Genomic DNA, 22038 nt, shown 5'->3' with positions numbered 1-22038 from the left:
TTGTTTTGTTTGAGTCTGTGACACAACATAATAAAGAATCTGTAATCTGTATGTAATGATGATTGTGACATGTCATGTACAGCGACTGCTCTTTGATGTTAAGGTCTTGTAAGGTCTCTGACTATTAGATGAAAATTAAACCTGTTGGTCTTGTAGTTCTTGCTGAATCAATCATGTGAACGTATTCGTCACGTATATGCAGCATGAGTATTCTGGTGGTGATGTAGGCCAGAACTGTTAATTATGTTTTAATCTTTGAAATTAATTTTGTTTGGTTGTGGCCAATTGGTGCCTTATTTGCAAGCACAATGACTTTTAATCTAGTGAAAGTGTCTGTTAACGGAGGCAACCTTTTACTTTCTCCCCCTGCGCCTGGCCTGCAGAATCCAGTGACCCCTGAAAATCTGCTCTATAGAGTTGGGAGACCATCAAGAATAGGGTGGTTTTGTTCTGTCTGGAGCACAGGGGTGTCCTGTCCCAAGCAAGATGGGCAGATTTGCCAGTTTTAATCAAATGGATTTGAGAAGGGAGTTGCACAGACCATGAACCACCACAGAGAGGCCCTGTTTCCTAGTGGGGACACCCAGAGCCAGGCCACTAAAGATCATCTGAATAATGTCCATACAGATTTATATTGGAGGTGTGTAAACAAAGTAATATAGCTGGAAGAAGTGCAAAAGCCTTGGCTTCCTGAACACTTGAAACGATTTCCAGAAATTTAATTGACTACTGTAATTAATTAATTAATTAACTAATTAATTTTATATGTGGCTCTTCAAAGATCACAGGCTGGTTCACAGCATTAAAATACAAAGTGAAAACACAAAGTACATAATTTAATTACAATAGCAAAAACCAGTAATCCCCCACCCACAGACAAATATAAAAGTTTTGACCCCCAAGGCCTTTAATTAATGCATTCTAATCCAGAAGAAAAACCGATGCAGCTAATGTGGCATATTCTCTCTAGTTGTTTCAGTCCCTGGAGCCAAAAGAAGGAAGAAAGCTCAGAATAACATAGTCATGGTTATCTTGTTCTCAGTGGCAAGAAGGGAAGGTTGGTGGCTTGCTGATTTACATAAGGGCTAGCTAATCAGTTTTGTGCAAATGCATTTGTTACCGCAAGTTGGAAAAACATGTTTCCTTTCCACTGAATCTGGTCCATGTGTCTAAAATGCTGGTTAAAACTATTTTTACATTGTTTTAACCAGCCATAGGACTTTATGGTGAAGAAACCTCATCAGTAAAAAGCATCTGCCTGTATGCAAATGTATGCCAGTTTGCATCCTAGCTGAGGTTCTTTTGCTCCCACAAATGATTCCCAGAAGACTTCATTCTAGTACATGCTCCTGTCCAGCAGGTGGCAGTAGGGAAGTGCAAGATGCTTCTTGTGCTATGATAAGAAACACAAATTAATAAGATCCATGCTTGCATAGAGATGGAAAAGGATTAGAATGATATGAGGTTTCTTCCCCCACTCCCACTTCCTTGTTTTCTTTTATCTTTTGGCTTTCCAATTTGCACTGTTAACTGAGTGGAAGCACCATGTGTCTCTATGCAGGACCATAGAGCGCAAAAAGTGCCTGTCGTGTGCAGCAGAGCCCTGGCTTTATATGTATTCTGCCTTTCACAGCTCTCTGGTGATTTGGGTTGTTGTTAGCCCATGGATTCATTATGTTTGTAGCTGTTTGCTGTCTCTTTGATTATGCAGCTTCCAGACTGCTGGAATGTTGGAAAACAGCCATTTCCCACTGTGCCAAATACCAAAGAAACACAATGTTGTACTTTAATAACATTTCAGAAATGGTAACAAAGGAAAAAACCATTTGAAATATTTTGATGCCAGAATGTAAGAGGTACAAAGGTCAGAAGCACATTTGGTAGTCATCTCCCCATCATATTTTGCCAGCTGTTATTAAGCAAAAATATGAATGTGGCAGTAGCCCTCCATTGAAAATCTCCAGCTTCCAAGGTGGTTTTCACAGGCAATGCAACATCGCCAGAAGGGATGAATGAATGCCCATTTTGGTTTCTGTCAGTTTCTCATTTTATCATTCTTAAGTTAACAGCTAAGGTCCAAGATGCCCCAGGGATCACTTGGTGCCTTATATCTCTGCCCAATCACTGAGCTCTTTGGAGGAGTTTCAGTGCCTTCAATATTGTGGGCCCGATTTTATGAAACTACCTTCCAGTTGAGGTCAGACATGTCCCCTCCCTGTTGAACTTCCAGTACCTACTGAATTTTTTTTTTATTATTATTCCAGTAGGCTTTTTAACTGAATTCTGATTTTATAATTTTACTGATTTTTATTTTCATTGTATGGAATTTTATTTTCACTGCTTAGAGTTGATGTAGTGAATGAGTATATAAATTGTCAAAGTAAAATAATTGTTTTACTTGAATGTGGGCTCTGTTCCATAGTGCTCTATGTTTGAGAACTGAAGCTGTGAGTTGGGAATTGATTTGTCTAGGAAGTGACCATTGATGGTATGAAAGAACCCCCAGTCAAGCTTTGTAACAATGGTGACGTTTCTCTTTGGGCTGGCTTGGAGATGCCAGGTTGACTGTACAACCTCTGCCTCCGTTACACCGCAGTGTCAATGGCTGCCTGCCTGATTTCCTAAAGTACCATCTCCTTTTGTTACAGGTCAGCGGAAACTCTACACTGCACCGGTGAGGAGTGTACTGCGGTTACGCCCACTGCACCTTTTGGTGGCTACAGGCGGAGGTTATGCGGGGTACAAGCAATATGAGAATTATAAGGAGAATCAGCTCAGAAAGTCGGGTTTAGAGCCACCCCCTAAAATCGCAAGTGATTGGGAGGTAAGTTGTGGAAGTTTTTATGCCATGTTCTTAAACGTCTCACCATCCCTTGCTAAAAACAACATGAACTTGCCGAATGTAAAATGAAATGAATGGTGTGGTGCAGTGGCTCTAAAGTTTTGTGTCTTGGGTGTGAGAAACCCAAGTTGAATTCCCTGCTGAGCTCTGCAGCTTGCTGAGTGGCTTTGAGCAAGTCACAGAGTGCCAGTCCAGGGCTGCTATGAGGTGTAACCATCATTCTGAGTTTCTTTGAGGAAGGGCAGAACACCAGTATGCATTCATAAGTATTCAGCCTTTTTTCCCTCTTCTTTTTATTTTTGGACCCACCTATCACCTTTTATCTTGCTCCCTGGGGGTGTCATGACTAGTGGCATTTTGGTTTAGTTGCCTGTTATAATAGTGATGATAGCAATGAATATTTTATAGAAAAAGAGGTGCTGGAATTCACCATGAACACCTCCCTTGTTCTCTTAAAATGGCAGTGGTGCCCAGTTGAGAAGCGCTGGAAATGAGTCCTGGCGAGTTCTGGCTTTTTTAAAAAAAGCCCTGTGTGATAGTAATAAGGAGGGAGGGCCATATTGCTCCATGGTAGAGCACCAGCTCTGAATGCAGAAGGTCCCAGGTTCTGTTCCCTGCTTCCCCAAGTAGGGCTGAGAAAGACAGCAGTCTGAAACCCTGGAGAGCCACTTATAGTCAGGGCCTTTTCTGGACCGCAAAAGGAGAGGGGTCTTTAAAGCTTTTGGGTGATGAGTGCAAAGGGGTTCTATGTGTGGGTCTCTTACTTGGATGAGTGGTAATGCAGTCACCGGTGGTTGTAGTACCTGCAACATGGAGCTTTCCTTCACCAGGGCTCTAGTGTGGCCAATTAAATGAGTGAACTTTGGATGGCTTGATTCCATTAGGAACTAGATACGAAGAAGTGCAACTGCATAGACTGTAGTTCTGATGCTCCTGTGTGTCTGTGTGTATTCATCCAGTGACTCTGCAGGTGTTGAATACAAGGTCTGAGCTGTGCCAACCCTCTCGTTCCTGCTGGTCTGACTTCTGTGTCCTGTAGTTGACTCCTTGAGCAGAACAGCTTGTTCTGTTGGTGCTGAGGAATGTTTCTGGGACTGTTTTCTATTTCTCTCTGTGTTTCTGCAAGTGGTCCCCACGGTGTGTAAATGTGGTATGCCCCTTTTGCTTTAAAAACTGCTGGCACCCAACCTTTACACTTTTGCATCTGCCCATTATCTCTCTCTTGTGGGGGGGGGAATGAACACAGGTCATAGTTAATGCTCCTTTTGTTGATGTTAACATTTCTGTATAGCTTCCTCCTACCCTGTAAATCAAGTGTCCCACCTCAGAGCCTCAAATCAAGTGCTAAGATTTTGGAATTCAGTGTTTACTGACAAGTCTTGCGGCTTGGCTGGCCCCTAATTGCACCCCTGAATTGAATGGTTTGCCAAATTAATAGTAGAACGGGGCGGGGGGGGCTGCCTTGCTTCTTGCTGCAAACGGTTTGTTATAACAATGGGAGGCTCAAAAAATATAAAAGCTTGATTGTTCAAAGTGGAGTTTATTTTTGCTGACACTCCCCCCCCCCATTGCGTGTTTTTTTGTATCCTTGGTCACAAATGACTGAGCTTTTCCCAGTTCTGTATGGGTAATGAGTTGTGTAGCTGCCCATCACCAGGACAGGAATGGATTGCTGGGAAAGAGAGAGGGGCTCACCCCTTGATTCAGTCTCCAGTACACAGGCCTAGCCTATTTGTTTTGGTAGGAAAGTGTTACATTTTAAATTGCACTTGAGCTTGCTGCAAAGTGGCAAGGGTGCACAGAGTGAGAGTGTATAAAAGAGGCAAATTTCACAGAGAAGCAGTATCGGTCCTAGCAGGAAGAAATCAAGGACTGCCATGGCACTAATTTCATCAAAAATTTCATCAAATAAAAATTAGTTGTGTTCTGTCAGCTCATCCAGTTGTTGGAGCCTCCATTGCTGGTCTGGATCAAAACTGCTTTGTGAGATCAACATAAATTTATGGAAAGTATGTCATAGAATTATAGAATTTGTGGAGTTGGAAGGGATTTCAAGGGTCATCGAGTCCAAACCTCTGCAATGCAGAAAACACAATTAAGATTCCCTGACAGATGGCCATTTGATTCCCAGCAGGTGTCAGCATTAAGTTGTTAAGCACCAAACTTGCTTTAAAGCAGGCTTCCTCAAACTCAGCCCTCCAGATGTTTTTGGCCTACAACTCCCATGATCCCTAGCTAGCAGGACCAGTGGTCAGGGATGATGGGAATTGTGGTCTCAAAACACCGGGAGGGCCGAGTTTGAGGAAGCCTGCTTTAAAGGCAGGGATGGAGTACAGCCTATGCCCTTCCAAATGTTGCTGCTGGGGCTACTGGGAGTTGCAGAGTCCAGCAACGCCTGGAGAAGGGCCACTAGTTCCGCGTTTTTGCTTTGACATAGAGCTCTGCTTCCAGCTTTTCCAAAGTTGGATCGCACTGTGAAAATGAGAGGGGGATTTACTTCCATTTAATTAGATGAATGAAGATGGCTCGGGTTGCATTGGGTAAGACATGTTATCATGCAGCCAGGAGGCCGAGAATCCAAAAAGCATTTCCTGAATGTGTTCACGCGCTGTGTCCAAAGGGGTTAGAGGTCTTTAGGGAGAAGAAGCCTTTCCTCCAAAGAGCTCGGCATTCTTGCCACATCGATTTACACAAGGAAGCCTTGACCAAAGAATGTGCTTGTGTACACTTGGCCGGATGAGAGCAGCTTTTCGCCTTGAGCTGCAGCTTATTCATTTTATATTTTCCTTTGGTGTGTGAAAAAGCTCCCTGCTTTTTTGTTAATGAAGAGATTCTTAGCCATTCTAGTGGGCTGCTTTGTGTCTTTGCATTTCAGGATGGCTGTTTCTGTATGGCGCAGACCTGGGGATTCTGCATAAAATATTTTTCTACCCCTTCCAGTTGTTTGTTAGCTGCCTTGAGTACCATTTGTTGGAAAGGTAGAATGCAAATTGAGCAACAACAGCAAAAGCAACTTCTTTTACTATTCAGTTAATGAAGAGAATTTACAGTGGTACCTTGGTTTAAGAACAGGTTAGTTTATGAACAACTTGGATTAAGAACGCTGCAAATCTGGAAGTAGGTGTTTTGGTTTGTTAACTTTGCCTTGGTAGCAGAACATGTTCCGCTTCCTGTTGAGAGTGTTCCATTTGTCCCCCGCTGCTATGGGAAAGCATGCCTTGGTTTAGGAGTGCTTTGGTTTAAGAACAGACTTCCGGAACGGATTAAGTTAGTAAACCAAGGTACCATTGTATATCTCACTGATTTAGTGGCTAACAATAAAAACCAAACTGCAGGAGGCAATGGAAGACAGGAGTGCCTGGCGTGCTCTGGTCCATGGGGTCAAGAAGAGTCGGACACGACTAAACGACTAAACAACAACAATAAAAAAACACTAGAAATGTTAGCATCAAATTCATATAAAAGCAGCACAAAACAGCAGTGGGATAACCTTAGCAGCCACGTATAATGATGGGTAAAATCAAAAGATCTACAACACTTGGGCAAATGAAAAGACATTTCAGTTTGCCTCAGACCAGGTTCCTTGTATAAGTGAACCCCTGTAACTTTTGCTCTCCTGTGTGCATAGGGTGAAATTCTCTGCATGCATGCAGTGGTCATCATAGGCTCAGATACAGCTACTGAGAGAGGGTTAATTTGCTGAGCTTTTTGTTGTTTCCCCTGCTCCCCGCTATTTTATTTTCATTTAAATGTAAACACCAAATACTATTGCACAATTGGGCTCAGAATAGATAACGGGAATGTTGCCTACAACCCAGGTAGAAAAGGTGCTGCCAAGATCCAAGAGAACTCTGTGAACTTTGGAGGAGCCCCAGTTCACAGTGACATCTGACACTGAGCACGCGGCGCGTAACCTGGCCTGTTCATGCAGCTTAGCCGTTCTTAGCTCTGGAGAGGGAACCTTAGTGTGATGGGCCATACTTTGGCACCTGACAGCCCTAAGAAACACGAAGCCCCAGTGGTGCTTCACCGACGTAGCCTTTCCTGGCGGAGGGGAGTAGCATGCATTGATGAGTGATCCACTCTGATGACATGGCACACTCTGCTGAAAGGGTACAATTTGCACCTGTGGGCTCTGTTGCAATATGATATCTCCTGCTGCTGGAGATCCTGACTCAGAAAATAATCAATGGAAAACCCCAAGCGGGGACTCCTTTCCTGAGCCTAAGTTTGCTGCCGGTACAGAATGAACTGTAATGTGGGTCAGTCTGGCTGCATTGCCAGTACGTATAGTTAAAATGAGTGAAAAGTAGCCTCAGCAAGCAGCCTTCTCCATCTGTAGTGTGAATTTAATGGACAGGGTTGTTGTAAGTGTATTTTGAACACTTGGAAATGTAATAACAAATGTTATTAGTTTTGCTGCCTCATAGCCCAAAATTTCCAGATGGTGTACATAAAAATAATTAAAACAGAATATAAAAGAATAAAAAGTACAGTAAAACAATAGTATTGGTAGATTACCGTATTTTTGGCACCATAGGGCGCACCGGACCATAGGGCGCACCCAGTTTTTAGGGGGGGAAATCAAGAAAAAAATCTTCCCCCCCCCAGCCCCAAAGAGCAGCGTACAGGGTGCGCACAACCTCTCCCTGCCGGAGGGGTTGCGCGCAGCTATGGAGCAAGCCAAGTTTTGGCTTCCCCTTTAGCCCCATGCAGCCTCTCCTTGCCGGGAGACGCTGCGCAGGGCTAAAGAAGCCATAGCCCCATGCAGCCTCTCCTTGCGGAGGGGTTGCGCACAGCTATGGGAGAAGGCAAGGCAGCGAGCGGGATGGATCCCGCTCGCTGTTTTGCCTTCCCCTTTAGCTCCGCGCAGCGTCTCCTTGCGGAGGCGTTGCGCGCAGCTATGGGAGAAGGCAAGGCAGCGAGCGGGATGGATCCCACTCGCTGTTTTGCCTTCCCCTTTAGCCCCACGCAGCGTCTCCTTGCGGAGGCGTTGCGCGCAGCTATGGGAGAAGGCAAGGCAGCGAGCGGGATGGATCCCACTCGCTGTTTTGCCTTCCCCTTTAGCCCCACGCAGCGTCTCCTTGCGGAGGCGTTGCGCGCAGCTATGGGAGAAGGCAAGGCAGCGAGCGGGATCCATCCCGCTCGCTGTTTTGCCTTCCCCTTTAGCTCCGCGCAGCGTCTCCTTGCGGAGGGGTTGCGCGCAGCTATGGGAGAAGGCAAGGCAGCGAGCGGGATCCATCCCGCTCGCTGTTTTGCCTTCCCCTTTAGCTCCGCGCAGCGTCTCCTTGCGGAGGGGTTGCGCGCAGCTATGGGAGAAGGCAAGGCAGCGAGCGGGATGGATCCCGCTCGCTGTTTTGCCTTCCTCTTTAGCCCCGCGCAGCGTCTCCTTGCGGAGGCGTTGCGCGCAGCTATGGGAGAAGGCAAGGCAGCGAGCGGGATGGATCCCACTCGCTGTTTTGCCTTCCCCTTTAGCCCCACGCAGCGTCTCCTTGCGGAGGCGTTGCGCGCAGCTATGGGAGAAGGCAAGGCAGCGAGCGGGATCCATCCCGCTCGCTGTTTTGCCTTCCCCTTTAGCTCCGTGCAGCGTCTCCTTGCGGAGGGGTTGCGCGCAGCTATGGGAGAAGGCAAGGCAGCGAGCGGGATCCATCCCGCTCGCTGTTTTGCCTTCCCCTTTAGCTCCGCGCAGCGTCTCCTTGCGGAGGGGTTGCGCGCAGCTATGGGAGAAGGCAAGGCAGCGAGCGGGATGGATCCCGCTCGCTGTTTTGCCTTCCTCTTTAGCCCCGCGCAGCGTCTCCTTGCCGGGAGACGCTGCGCAGGGCTTTCCTGGCTTTTCTGGGAGGTGGGGCAATTCCCCCACCTCCCGCAAAACCGACAGAAGCCGCGCGCACTTTAAAAGGGCTGCACGGCTTCTCCTGGCTTTCCTGGGAGGGGGGAGAAGGGACTGATGCGGCCAGTCAGTCCCTTCTCCCTCCTGTGGAAAAGCCCGCAAGAGCGCACAGAGCTTGTGTGCGGCTCTTGGGGGCTTTTCCCGCCTGCCTCCCCCCTGCATTCGTTCCATAGGACGCACACACATTTTCCCTTGCTTTTTAGGAGGGAAAAAGTGCGTCCTATGGTGCGAAAAATACGGTACTAGATGCAGTGATGTGATACAGAAAATGTTCTGAAACAATTTCCCCCCAATGCTTCATTTTTCTGTGGAAAAATAACAGCTATCTAATGTTAGCAACTTTGAGTGCAGGAAAAGCTAGAGATAAATGTATAAATAAGGAAATGGTTGTTCAGGAAACCACATAGTGTTAAATGGGAAAAAAAAATGACTTCTTTAAAATTCTGCCTGTAGTTATTCCACAGAAGCCACGTGTCTTTGACTCTGTACCTTCTGAGTCATTTTTGAGCAAATAAGTATTTAGCCGGTTGAGAGAGAAGAAGAACCCCAAATGTTTAAAACCTAGAGTCATCTCCTCGGAGATACAGAAGCTAAGCTGTGCTAAAATTATTGTGAAGAATTGTTGTGGTTTTTATTCTTTTATTTTATTTTCATTTATGAATCGCTTATCATGAGGCATCTCAAAGCGATTTAGTATATAATATGAACATATATAAAACAGTTACACATGTGCAACAGTTTGAAACAATTGCATATATAAAAACAAATTACACACACATAAACATGTTTGCAACAACAACACATACACCAAATCAGTTCATATCCCATACAGGTACCAGTCCTTTGCTGTATGCATGCTGGTATCTGTGATTTTCAGAACTTTGCAAAACTGAGGACTTAGAAACACTCATTGCTTTTATAATCCACTTTGGAATGAACAAAACTTGTCCATCAGTATTTAGAATGCATGCTGCTTTTCCAATGCAGCTCACCTAAAGAAAAAATAGTATAAAATCACAAGCTCAAATAAAACACAAAGTAGTTAACCAGCACTAGTTAATATCCCTCTGGATAAATAAGCTTTATATTCTTTTGAGAAAGTTGTGAGGGAAGAGGAACCTAGAACCCTCAGAAAAGCTCGTACACTAAAGACACTGCTCTGTATAGCTGATGGCATCACTTGGCATAGCAAAGGGTTTTGGAGCAAGGCCTGGGCAATTGTATGGGGTGGTAGTGGTTTGTTTAGGATGGAACCACTTGGTGCCTTATTGGCAAACATAATATTCCCAACCCTGTGGCACGTGGCTTCTGTGGAATAACTACAGGCAGAATTCACAACCCACAGTCCTTCAGGGGGTGGAGGACCTACAAGGTAGAATTGGTGGTTGTGGGAGGAGTGCCCTCAAGGTAACTTCTTGAATCAAAACCTGGCTGGGGAAGACATTATATCATCTCTCACCATCTGATTCTCCCTGCAAATCATGAAGACAGTACTGACCTAGATCAGGCGTAGGCAACCTAAGGCCCATGGTCCACAAGCGGCCCACGGGGGTCATTTAACCAGCCCCCGAACCGGCCCCGAACCAAGCGGCCTGCTTGGCGAGTCCCCACGCGCTGTGCTAATCCAGCACGGTGCAGGGACTCACTTCCACAGGGCTGAAATCGCATCTGCACAGACGCAGGAAATTGTGGGCGGGTGCGCTCACATGCACGCGCAGTCTGGCCCATGGAGGGATCTCCACTGGAGTGAACCGGCCCAGGCGTGGTAAACCTTGCCGACCCCTGACCTAGATGGACCAACTGGTCTGACTCAGTAAAAGTTAGCTTCCTTTGAAGGCTGTAACTCAGTGGCAGAACCTTGGCTTTGCATGCAGAAGTTATCGGGCACAATCCATGGCAACATTTCCAGGTAGGGCTGGGAATAGCCTGTCTGAAACCCCGGAGAGCTACCAGGGTAGAGGGACCCAATGATATGTCTCTGTGTAAATAGAGCTTCCTGTGATCCTTACGAACAGCACATATGCAAAACAGAGACATTTCTACAAAGAAAATCTATTGGGGAATGCTACAAATCTTTTAGCTATGCCAATATTTTTTAGCCAGAATTTTGCCAATTTTTCTTTATATATTTTCATTTATTTAACAAGATTGGTATTCCTCCTTAATCAAACAAATCACTAAGTGCTTTATTTGTTTGCAATAAAATTTCTACCATGCATTTATTTGCAAGGCAGAAGGCACAAGGCAGCTTATAATAAACCCAAATGAAGCACTATAGCAATAATATAGATTAAATAATATATTAATATAGATTAAAAAAGCAGATTGCTAATACAATACAAAGCAGGCAGAACAATACAAAGTTGCTAAACAAACGCAGTGGAAACCCCTTCCTGAAAAAGGTGCAGCCGCTGCTATGCTACCATCTGGCTTCTTCTGGTTCCTGGGCAGAGGCTTGCACAATCTGCCCACCCCTGAAGGACTGTCTGTGCTTGTCGGGAGAGGAAGAGTATATTTGGTGCCTGGCATCAGCAAGTGCTTATGGCTGTGGCTGGCTGATAATTCTGACTGCAAACTTGTGAGTTGCTGGTTTAAATATGTTTCCTGGAAGTGCGTAGGGATAAGTGGAGGAGGAATGTGAGTTAAGATGTGGGAAGTGTGGTTATTGTTCCTTTTGTCTGAAAGCTGGAGAAGTGCCCCAGTCAGCTAAGCTTGGAAACAGTGAGAAAGGGGACTTAGTGGACAGAAGGAGGGGCTTGCCCTCCCTCCTTCTCCCTTCCCACAGTGGTTTATAAAAGGAGCTGGAGTAACAACAGTCTGCAGTTGGAGCGGGTGACAGGACAGCGGAGCCAGGATTTGAGGAAGGCAGTCACCATCCCAGCCTACAGCGCCAAACCTTTTGCCCTTGCAAAGGTGCTTGAGAGGCCTCTGAAGATCGGGTAGCTAAATATATTCACATGGTCTATAGACCCTTTTGATTTCTGCTGTTTCTCCTCTGTAGAGAGTCTTTTCGTGTGAATAAAATTTTAATTACAGTCCTGGGATAGAAAGATGAGGTCGTTTTGAGTTTCCCCTCTTTAATGGGGTTTCTTTTATGATGGGGTTGTAGCCTTGAAAAGCATCCAAAATAGTTTAGGATAAATGATCACACTATTTAGAAAGTCCACACAAAAGTGTGATGCTCTTTAATCCACTGTGTGTAGAAAGTACTTTGGACTTCCTATAAACCGGTTTAGTGCTTTTCCCAAAGCCCCACTTTCAGACCAAGAGGGCTTCCTTTTTCAAACTTCCTTTTTCAAGCCTCAACCTGAAATACTTTGGGGGTTTGTGAGAGTCCTAATGACTCATCAGCAGCTTCCCAGCCCCCTGCTGGTCTCTGTACAGGCTGGGCAGAGCCTGTGAGCAACTGGTGGGAGTCAGAGTGCCTTGTTATCATCATGAGTTTTATCGCCCCTCCTTCCTCACTCTTAGGCTTTCTGCCTTGCCGCCTCCTCTTAAAGAAGCACGAGGCATATTCTGGCATTTGGGGGATATCTGTGTTTTATGACAGAGATGGAACAACCTTAAGAGTTCTCATCCTTCAAGTCCGAGTAACTGAAACTTTAGCTGAAAGAGGCAGTTTCCACTTTCTGTTGATCTCTTAATGAAAGTACCAGACTGAGCCGGTGTTCTGAGCCTGCACTCCATGAGAGGATGAGTAACGGGTATTTTTTCAGTTATTGCAAAATTTCAGATTCCATGTTGAGATGTATATAATTTATCTCTTACTTGTTACAAGCTTTCTCACTGTCTAAATATGAGATGGTGGTGGTGATTATTATTATTAATTGAATTTATATACCACCCTATACCCAGAGGTCTCAGGGCGTTTTTTGCCCTTTTGTGTGTTTTTTAGAAAGAAGTGGGGGTTGTTATTCAGATTATTATTTTTTGGTCTGTGTTAAGTCTACAGCAGTGATCCTTTACATCTAGCCTGGAAGAGTTTCTACCAAAAACAGCTATTTGGGCAAGGTTGCTTTAGTTTTGAACCAGGGCTTCAGCTTCCTGGCAGTCTTGCATGCAAAGATGTGAGTTGCGGAAAGCTTTTTCTTCCTGTGAATATGCTTGAGAATTTAATTGCTTGTTAAATATTTAGTTGACATAATGTAAACTGCTTTCTACAATGCATGTGCACATTCTCCTGCTGTTACAATAATAATATTGTTTATTATAATTGCATCTGCTCGATGTGATTTTAATAAATGGGGTGAGGACTTTTGAAGGGGGTGCTGATGATGTCAGTGAAACTTATTTCCTAATGTTATTTCTATGGTTTTCACATGGAAATAACTACCGTATTTAAGACACCCCCATGTATAAGATGCCTCCTATTTTGGGGGACTCCGATTTAAGAAAATGGGATATCCGTGTATAACACACCCTCAAAATTTGGACATTATTTTTAAGGAAAAAACCTAGTCTTAGGCATGAAAAAATACAGTACTTCCCATTTCAGGAAAAAAAACATCATCAGAATAATTGGAGAACTTTAAGTAGCATTTCATTTGCCCTGGCTGTGGCATTCCTCTTAAGCAGCCACCCTGGTGCCCTTCAGATGTTGTTGGACTGCAGCCCCAGCAGCAGACAGATAATTCTTTCCCATAACCTAACCCTTCTATTGCTGGAGAGATTGAACCTTGGACTTCCTGTGTGCAAAGCACCTGTTCTGCCACTGACCTATAGTAGTGGTAGAGAGAGCCCTTTCAGCACTTGTATGCTGTCAAATTTTTACAAATAGTTAATAAAAACAAGAAGTTTGCCTTCGATTGAACGTATACATAATTGCATTGCCATTCTCTGCTACGTGGTGAAGGCTGTCTGGAAAATCATGTGACTTCTTTCAATTTGTGTCAGACGCATGATTTATGTTTCCGTTGTTAGGTCAGATTTAGCATGTGCTGTCTCGATAACTGAATGCTCCTTTCTTTGCAGGAGTTCCCTGCACACAGCAAAGTAACATTTCAATTCTTCCTGACATGTAAGCTTTCTGTGTGCAAGGATATTGTTGCTATTATTATTGTTCTTAACAGAGGAGAATTCTGCCATGTGAGTCTCCATCTGTTACATCCAAGAAACACATTTATTAATCTGCTGTTTATAAATAGGTGAAGATTGCCAGATCTGCTTGTTTGAGCAGTCAGAATCTAAGTTGGTTATAATTCAGCATATCCCCGTGTAAATATACATCATTTTTAATCACCAAAGTATTAATCAAAAGTGAGGAAAAGGCTGTCTAGCCAGGAGCTTTTACCACAGTTTTGTTTATATGTAGACTAAAAGATGGCCATTCTCTTGGGTTTACAGAGGTGTGGTGAGTGTCGTGGAACTGGAATATTTGAGTGAATTTAAAGCCAGGGGTGAGGGAGAAATTCATTTCAGTTTACTTTTAAAGGCAAATTTACCAGATTCACACTTTCTGAAAAGATATGCAAACAAACACAAGGCCTTCCTTTAAAAATTGCACCACACTGAATGAATTACAATGCAGTTCCCCAGCCAAGCAATAAGTTGTGTTTCTTTTAAGCATACAGTTGTACCTTGGTTCTCAAACGCCTTGCGACTCAAACGTTTTGGCTCTGGAATGCCACAAACACAGAAGTGAGTGTTCCAGTTTGTGAATGTTCTTTGGAACGTCCTACGTGGCTTCCACAGCTTCCAGTTGAGTGCAGGAAGCTCCTGCAGCCAATTGGAAGCCGTGCCTTGGTTGTCGAACGTTTTCGGAAGTCAAATGGGCTTCCAGAACAGATTCTGTTCGACAACCAAGGTGCAACTGTATATTTGGGTAAAGTATGCATGAAAATGCATATACAGTACAGTATTTGTGAAAACAGCATACAAAAATACATTAGGGGAAATTGCTTTGCAAAAACATGTATATTAGTCAAAATTGCATTAAAAGGGTGCTTATTAGGATAAATTTGCCCTAAAATGCTGATTAATTTCCATGAGGATTTTTTTTCTTAAATTCACAAATTTCCACAGAAACTGAATTTAAGACTGGAAAAACATGACACTGAGACCCAATACTGACAAATCTATTCTCCATTTAAAACAGTCAGTTCCAAGAAAGTGCTCTGATGAGATGGAATGTTGGGGTGTTTCTCTCTGTTGCCCTCTTAGACTCTAATCTTGAGGGTCAGGTGGATAAGAGTACAGTCGTATCTTGGATCCCGAAGCCCCTGGAACTCGGACGTTTTAGCTCCCAAAAGTTGCAAACCCAGAAGTGATTGTTCTGGTTTGCAAACGTTCTTTTGGAACCTGAGTGTTTGACGGGGCTTCCACGGCTTCCGATTGGCTGCAGGAGCTTCCTGCAGCCAATCAGAAGCTGCAGTTTGGTTTTCAAATGTTTTGGAAGTCGAACGGACTTCTGGAATGGATTCTGTTCGACTTCCAAGGTACGACTGTACTTGGCAAACTCTATCCCTTTTCCCAGGTGGCAGCAAAGTTCATGAAGTACAACCTGATGTTGCAAGCGAGATGCTTAAAATCTGGCTGCAGGACTTTTGTGCTTTTTTTGGCTCCTGAAGTACTTGAGACCAGAGCTCCTTTTAGAGCCACTTGGTATTAGTGTAAGGCCAGGAGGTGCATCAAGGTGAAGCTGGAACTTCCAGTTGAAAAAGTCAAAAGAATTTTCAGTGTTAATAAGAAAACAGAAATACAGACTCTACTCTACATTTAATTCTTTAAAAAAGCAGTGAAATAAATGTGGCCAGGCAAAGCTAAACTTTGCCTTAAGAGCATAATGATGGTTTTTCTTCAGGGACTTGCAAGCCGGTGCTCTCGCCTTGAGAGGGGAGAGTTTCTCTTTTTGAGCATAGCTTTAAGGGGTGAACTGAGCACTTCCGTCTCTCTTGGCCACTTCCTCTGGGGAACTTTCTACTCTATGAAGCCTGCATGTCTCTCTCTTTCTCTTGTGAATCAGGTAGCCATCTTTTTGCCTTTCTGTTTTTCTTTACTGAAGAAATGGACCCTGCAGCTGCAGGGGTTATGAACAGACCAGGGGTGAGGGCTTTGAATGGGTGGCCAGCCCTGCTTAGATGATATTTTTCACTTGCATTCTGAAGCCTTAGCTGTCTCTTCTTTTCAAGCAGCATTTGGCAGTGATTTCAGCATTTCACCTCCAAATCAAGGATGCCCAGTATTTGCTTACCCATGGATGAAATGTTTTTTCAAGGGCCTTAGAAATACACTGGCAGAGGGTATTGGGTTTTTTTGTTACTACACACACACACACACACACACACACCACCCTGTGATCACCAGATGAAGGATGATATAGGTAGGAAATAATAAAATAAAAATAAAAATAATGACCCCTGGGAATGGCAGGTAGTCTCCTACTGGGAGCTCACTCTTGGCCCCTGCTCAGCTGATGCCATGACCTTCAACCTTTGTTTACTTGTGATCTGCATCTACCATTCTTCATAAACAGGTCCATTGGGATGCATCCAGACCAAGTTAGGCCCCATTCAAACCAATGGATAAAGGTGCTTGATGACTTAATGGTTCCCAGGACTTTAGAAAGTTTTCTCCTACAGAGTTGCTCATATTTTAGTTGGGTGTCTAGGACTTGGCCTTATTGATGTGGTGTTGGGAAAGCATTTTATGTATTTTGTGGTGTTTTTACATTTATTTGTTTTTAATAGCTTTAATGTATTGTATTATATACTGTTAATCTGCTTTGAGACCTTCTCTTTTGTGTAAAGTGACTGATGAATGTAATTATTATGAATAATAATAATCCCTAGTCTCATTGATTTCAATGGTAACAAAGTTCAGCTAACTTACTCTGGAACCAGGCCATTGAACTGCATTCTTTGCTTCTCATCCAAAGAATGAGATGTTTTCCTCGGCTGTATATAAGCCTGTTTCTACATCCATATTCTAGTGAAGTTAAAAATTCAGTGGAAGTAGTGAATGGCTAGAAAACGCAGGGATACCATAATCATGAAAAAGAGTATTTGATTTAAGACACTGCCCTAGATTGACAGATCATTTCTGCAGAGCAACTTGGAGCTCAGAAGAGAAACCTAGCAGTAAATGCCTGTTTCAGTAAGACCTTTCAGGAAGCGAGGCAGTTGAGTGTCATCCCCAGTTCTGCTTTGCTTCAAAACAGAGGCAGGCCTTCCTAGAGATAGTTGCCTTAAGTGGTAGGTTTTGGGTGTTGCTAAGGGTAGCAGCAGATTGGAAGACAGGTAGGTCTGATCCCTAGAGTGCAACAGCAGGAACTACCCCTGTGTAAGCCCAATGGAAATGAGCAGGACCTCTGCATTTTAAGGCCAAAGTGAAGGAACCTCCTGCTGGATGTTTGGCTGTAATGCTTTCCAGGAGCCTGGGGTCCTCTAGATGTTTGGGGCTAAAACTTCCATATGTCCCAGCCAACAAAGCCATATTTCCTACTCCAGTGCAACCTTGCTGGATGGGGCTGCTGGAAGTTGTGGTTTAAAACATCTGGAAGGCATTGAGTTGGGGAAGGCTGTGGTTTCCAGTGTGGCAGAAGAGATGGGGGTTATGGAACAGTCCATAGACTGCTCCACTGATGAGGGGAAATCATTTGGAAATGACTTCTTAATAGCACCAAGTGGAATATGCTGTTTGTAACGATTGCAATCTGCCCTGGCCTTTTCTGCATGGAAGGCAAATACGGAGGTGTGATCTCCGAAGGCAGCATGAAAAAAGGTTGCTGAACAAATTCCCAGTGTGGGAGACTCAGGAGAGCAGACTCAGCCTGTCTGGAATGCGAGGGGGAGGGGAGAAAGTCATCTTGCCACCATTATTCAAACCACTCTTTTGTCCAGTTGCCCCCCCCCCAGCACTTTAAGGATTGGCTGTGTTTCTTGGAAGCTTGGTGAAAGAAGTATTGCTTGGCTTAACAGAAAGCCATGGCAACCTGAGCAGGCAGATGACAGAAATTCCCAGAGTATTGGCAAGGAACATTATTGTGCACCACCGTAGGCATTGAGCCTGAGCAGACATGGCTGGCTCCTGGAGACTGCAGCCCAGTGGCCTCAAAAGCTACCCCCAGGTCAGCTATAGTGGCTGCTGGCTAAGGAAGCCTATCACTCCTTGCCAGGCCCGTTGCTACAGCTGTTGCCCCAGACATAGCAGTGCCAGCAGTTGGGTGGCACACAGCGCTGCGGTCATTGTGTTCTAGGAGTGCCTGGGTGCATTTCCTAGGTGAGAGGAGGCTGGAGAGCTGAGCTGGAGATGGAGCCCTTAAAAGTGCACTCCACCCTGTTTTTTATTTGCAAATATAACGGGGGGAAAGAAGAGGTTAATTGATAGACAGAGATATATTAAACAAACCATTGCCAATTGACCCAGGAAAGCCCTGCTGTATTTGGCAGTTTTGCTGATTTTTGATATGCTGCCTTTGGGTTCCTACTTTGTGGTTGTGCTGCTGGGTTCTTTGCCTGCTTGGATCCCTTTCTTTCTTTGGGCCTTAGCAGGCAGAAGGAGATCATGTTCTAGAGCAGCCTGGTGCCCTTCAAATGTTTTGGACAGCAACGCCCATCAGCCCCACCCAGCACAGCCATTCAAGGATGCTGGGGCTGATGGAACTTGTATTCTAAAACATCTGGAGGACACCAAATCAGCAAAGGCTGCTCTGGAAACTGGCGGGGTGCAAGGAGGGGGTGGGATACATGTGCACTGAAAGATAATAGTAATCTAATTTAGAATGTAGTCACCACAAATTCTATAAATTTGAAGCAATGGTAAAGGCTGAGAATTAATGGAAAACTAGAAGAAACCAGTAAGAAATGAATGCTCTTGTGTAACTCATATTCACAACAGTGAGGCTTGTGCAGGAGGAACTGGTGCCATTAGTTTTGTCCAGCAACGATGGCCTTCAAATGTGGTGCTAACTGGTATTGATGTGCAAATAAGCTTCCTTGAAATAATGGGCAGCGTTCAAGTGTACATGTTGGATGAATTTAAGAAATAGGGAATATCTGTGTGGCCATTAGTTAAATAAGAAGGACTTGCTTCTCTATACCAACTTCCTGTCCAAAATAAGCAAACATTTCTGCATTTTGGCTGTGCCGGGGGACCGGTAACGAAGTTAATGGTTTTCTTACTAAACGTTGTTTCTTGACTAAGCAACTCTACATTGCTTGGCTGTTACTTTGAGAGTGAAGTCCAATATAAGCAGGTTTATTCTGGTCTGTGCCTCTGGCCCTCTTAACTTCCATGGTTGGTCAGTCCTCCTCTTACCGCCCAGGTTTAGCCTATAATATGACCTGAGTAGTCACAGGCTTTGAGGTGCAGCCTTTGGGAAATGAGAGAAAGAACAATATGCACTTGTGAATATTCATAACTATGTGCCTCCTGAGTTTTTTTGTTTTTGTTTTTTAAGAATCTGCTTAAGAGTTTGCCTCTGCCTATTTCTCGGGGAACAGATGGCTGATTCCTGTGGCCTCCATCTGTTCCTAGCTGTGCAGCATGAGATAGAGGGCCTCCTGCAGGCTCAGTGGGGGGCATTCCTCTTGTCTGTGGTGGGAGGCTCCCTCCCTGCTTAGAGTGGTGTGTGCTTTGGCTGGGCAATGTGAGCAGGCGATGTTTCTCTGGCAACATGAGTGCTGCATGCAGACCTGACTGAACAGCAGCCCACAACTGAGGGAGATGGAGTTGCTGCACTGCAGAGTCATAGCTGGGATTGCCTCCCCCTTCCCTTCCCTTCCCTTCCCCTCCCCTTCCCCTCCCCCCTCTCCGCCTGCTCGCTTGCATTCAGCCTGGCTATAGGGAGAGATGTGCAGGGCTGGCGGGCTGCACTTCTGACAATAGTGCATCAGTCCTCGCAGGCAGCTCCAGATTCGTTGGCGCCGGAGCCCAGCTCCAATGGCAGCCCCTGGCTGAAGCAGAGCCTCATAGCGCAGGGCTGGCATGTGGGAAGGGCTTGCTTTTGTCTCTGCAGGAGGATGTCGGACTGTGACACAATGCTTGTTTGTTTGCAATAGCTGAGACCGTCCTAAGAGGGCAAGAGGCAGGGGCAGATCGGAGGAGGGAAGACCGGCAGCCAGCAGCGGCGGCGGCAGGGGAAATTGAGAGCCGTGACATCGCACCTTTCCCTCTTGTGCCCAGAAGTGAGTGAGGGAAAGAGAGGCAGAAGAGAGGAGGAAGGAAGAGAAAGATTGAGAGAGAGAGAGAGAAAGAGGACGATGTGTCAGTCAAGCGCCCTGCAGGGACCAGAGCTGCACTCAGGGAAATGGTGAGATGCTGCAAAGCTTTATCTAACCCTCCTCGTTCTTGCTGCAACCTCCACAAAGTTAGAATTCATGTCCGGAGGCTGAGCTCAGGGAATGGTGGCAGCAGCGGCAGCTGTGCTGGGGAGCAGCACCCGCAGCTGGAAAATCCGGGCCCAGGTGGGGGCACCCCAAATAGGAGAGCCCGTTTCAGGTACTGTCTAGCATATGTTTTACTTTGTCAGAAGGTGCTGGAAGGAAGGGGGAGGGGGGAAGGAAGGGGAGGAAGGGAGGGAGGAAGAGTGGCAGCTGCCTGCAAAGCCTTTGTTTGGCCCAGTTTACTCCCAAGCTCTTTATGCGCTTGATTGACAGTCAAAGTGGGTGTTGCACTGGAGTTGGGCATCCTTTCCCCCTTCCAAGCCTTTTTGAGGAGTGGGGCAAGAGTGAAATAGAGCAGCTGGGTGTGTGTGTGTAAAAGAAGGGCCATGTGGGGGCAAGCAAGGATGCTTTACAGCTAGCTGCAGCTCTGCGGGGATTGGCCCATGATTGTCTGCAGTGAAAGGGGGGAGATGGAGGAAGAAGAAGGAGGCAAGAGAGAGGTATATTTTTCTTTGAGCTCCCCTCTGTGGGTGCAGCCAGTGAGAGGAGGCTGAGCAGCATCCATGAGGCCCCATTACAGCCTCCTCCTCCCCCCCAGGCCAAGTTTCCCTTTGAAGATTAGTAAACTTTACTCTCCTTTGGCCCTAAAGAATCCTGGCTGCCCCTTATGTGTGGGGAATTGCTTGAGCCTTCATTGACCTCGTCAGGACCCCAAAGCACTCCTATTCCCCAATTTTCACTCTGGGTCCAGATCCTGACCAGAATGTGTGCTTGGGAGCGTCCCATAGGCTCTCTTGCCGCTTCCTCCTTAGAAGGAAGTAAAGGGATGGGTTCTTCTTTTCTCCCTGATATGGGTGGACTGTGTGTGGGCAAGGAACAGGCCTACTAAGCAAGTGATCACTTTTAGGCTCAAAGGAGATTGAAGTGCTAGTGGCTGCAGCCAAGTGGAGGTTTATTCAGTTGTTGTTCCAAAAATGCAGGTAATTTAAAACAGAAAAGCAGAGAATTACCTGTCCAGAGAGAGTAATCAAAACAGAACTGGTCTTTCCCAGTCGTATTTTTTTTGCTTTTGTCCAGTGAGAGGTTCCTCTGGCCTCAGTCCCATGGCAAGAGATATAGAACCCCTTGACTTTATGAAGGCCCAGGGAACTGTTATAGAAAAAAGGGGGGGGATTGGCTTTTGCTGCCGAACTCCCCAAGGGACCGAGTCCCCTAAGTCCATGATTGGTCAGAGATCAATTGATGGGGGCAAGATCCATAGACAGCAAGGCAGATTTTTATTTTTCTGTTGCAACAGAGTTCCCTCCCCTCCTTGCAAGGAGGTAGGAGAGAACCAGAACAATGGTGTGCAAGCCCCTATAAAGACTTTTGAAATTGCCTACCCTGTAACCCAAGACCACCCCCCAAAACATCATACATACATCACAGAAGGAGGCGGTCTCCAGCAGAAATTTGAGAGTGTTGCTTCTCTCCCATCTGCCAGGATACCTGATATTTTCTGGGTAGCCTGGCCATTCCTTTGAGATGATAAACACTTTAGTTCCTGAATCTCTTACACATATTGATAGTTTAACAGATACTTGCCAGACTGTATTTGCAGGGAGGTGTAAGCCCCTACAGTCCAAAGACAATTGGAAAGCTTTTCCCATTTCCTTCCTCCTTGCAGGGAAATATTTGAGGTCAATTTGGGAGAGTCAAAATGGCTTCAGGATTACTCTCCTGTACTATTTCCGATACGTAGTTTATATCCTTATGTATGTTTTTGCCTTGTACATTTATGAACATTTATTATATATTTGAGACCTTAGAATTCTTATAACCACCCTGGAAGTGGAGTGAACCTTTGGTGTGTTCTGCTTTAGGCGAGGTGTGTTCTGCTTTAGGCGAGACCTTTTGGTCTCCCTGGATGGCTCAGGATGTAACATTTTCCTGGTTTCATGCACCCCTGCTGCTGTAGGATCCTATCCCTGGCTCTGTGCAGGACC

General features: G+C 45.3%; 1 protein-coding gene across 7 annotated transcripts in view; it reads left to right on the top strand.

The window, feature by feature from the left end:
• Positions 1-22038, top strand: part of PISD (phosphatidylserine decarboxylase) — a 40083-nt gene that overhangs the window by 6219 nt on the left and 11826 nt on the right. Inside the window, exons 1-3 of one of the 7 annotated variants that reach the window (XM_082203338.1) lie at positions 11564-11671; positions 12678-12799; positions 19730-20168. In XM_082203338.1, the coding sequence (XP_082059464.1) occupies positions 19978-20168 (191 nt within the window). In that variant the 5' untranslated portion in view covers positions 11564-11671; positions 12678-12799; positions 19730-19977. Of the gene's footprint in view, positions 1-2648; positions 2825-11133; positions 11311-11545; positions 11672-12325; positions 12437-12677; positions 12800-19490; positions 20169-22038 lie in introns of those variants that run through there. The other 6 variants (XM_082203339.1, XM_082203340.1, XM_082203341.1 and 3 more) reach the window with 6 other exon arrangements.

The sequence above is a fragment of the Podarcis vaucheri genome (assembly GCF_965113315.1).
Source record: "Podarcis vaucheri genome assembly, chromosome: 16".
Lineage (NCBI taxonomy): Eukaryota > Metazoa > Chordata > Lepidosauria > Squamata > Lacertidae > Podarcis > Podarcis vaucheri.
Note: the sequence above shows the minus strand (reverse complement) of the source record. Positions and strands in the feature narration are given on the sequence as shown.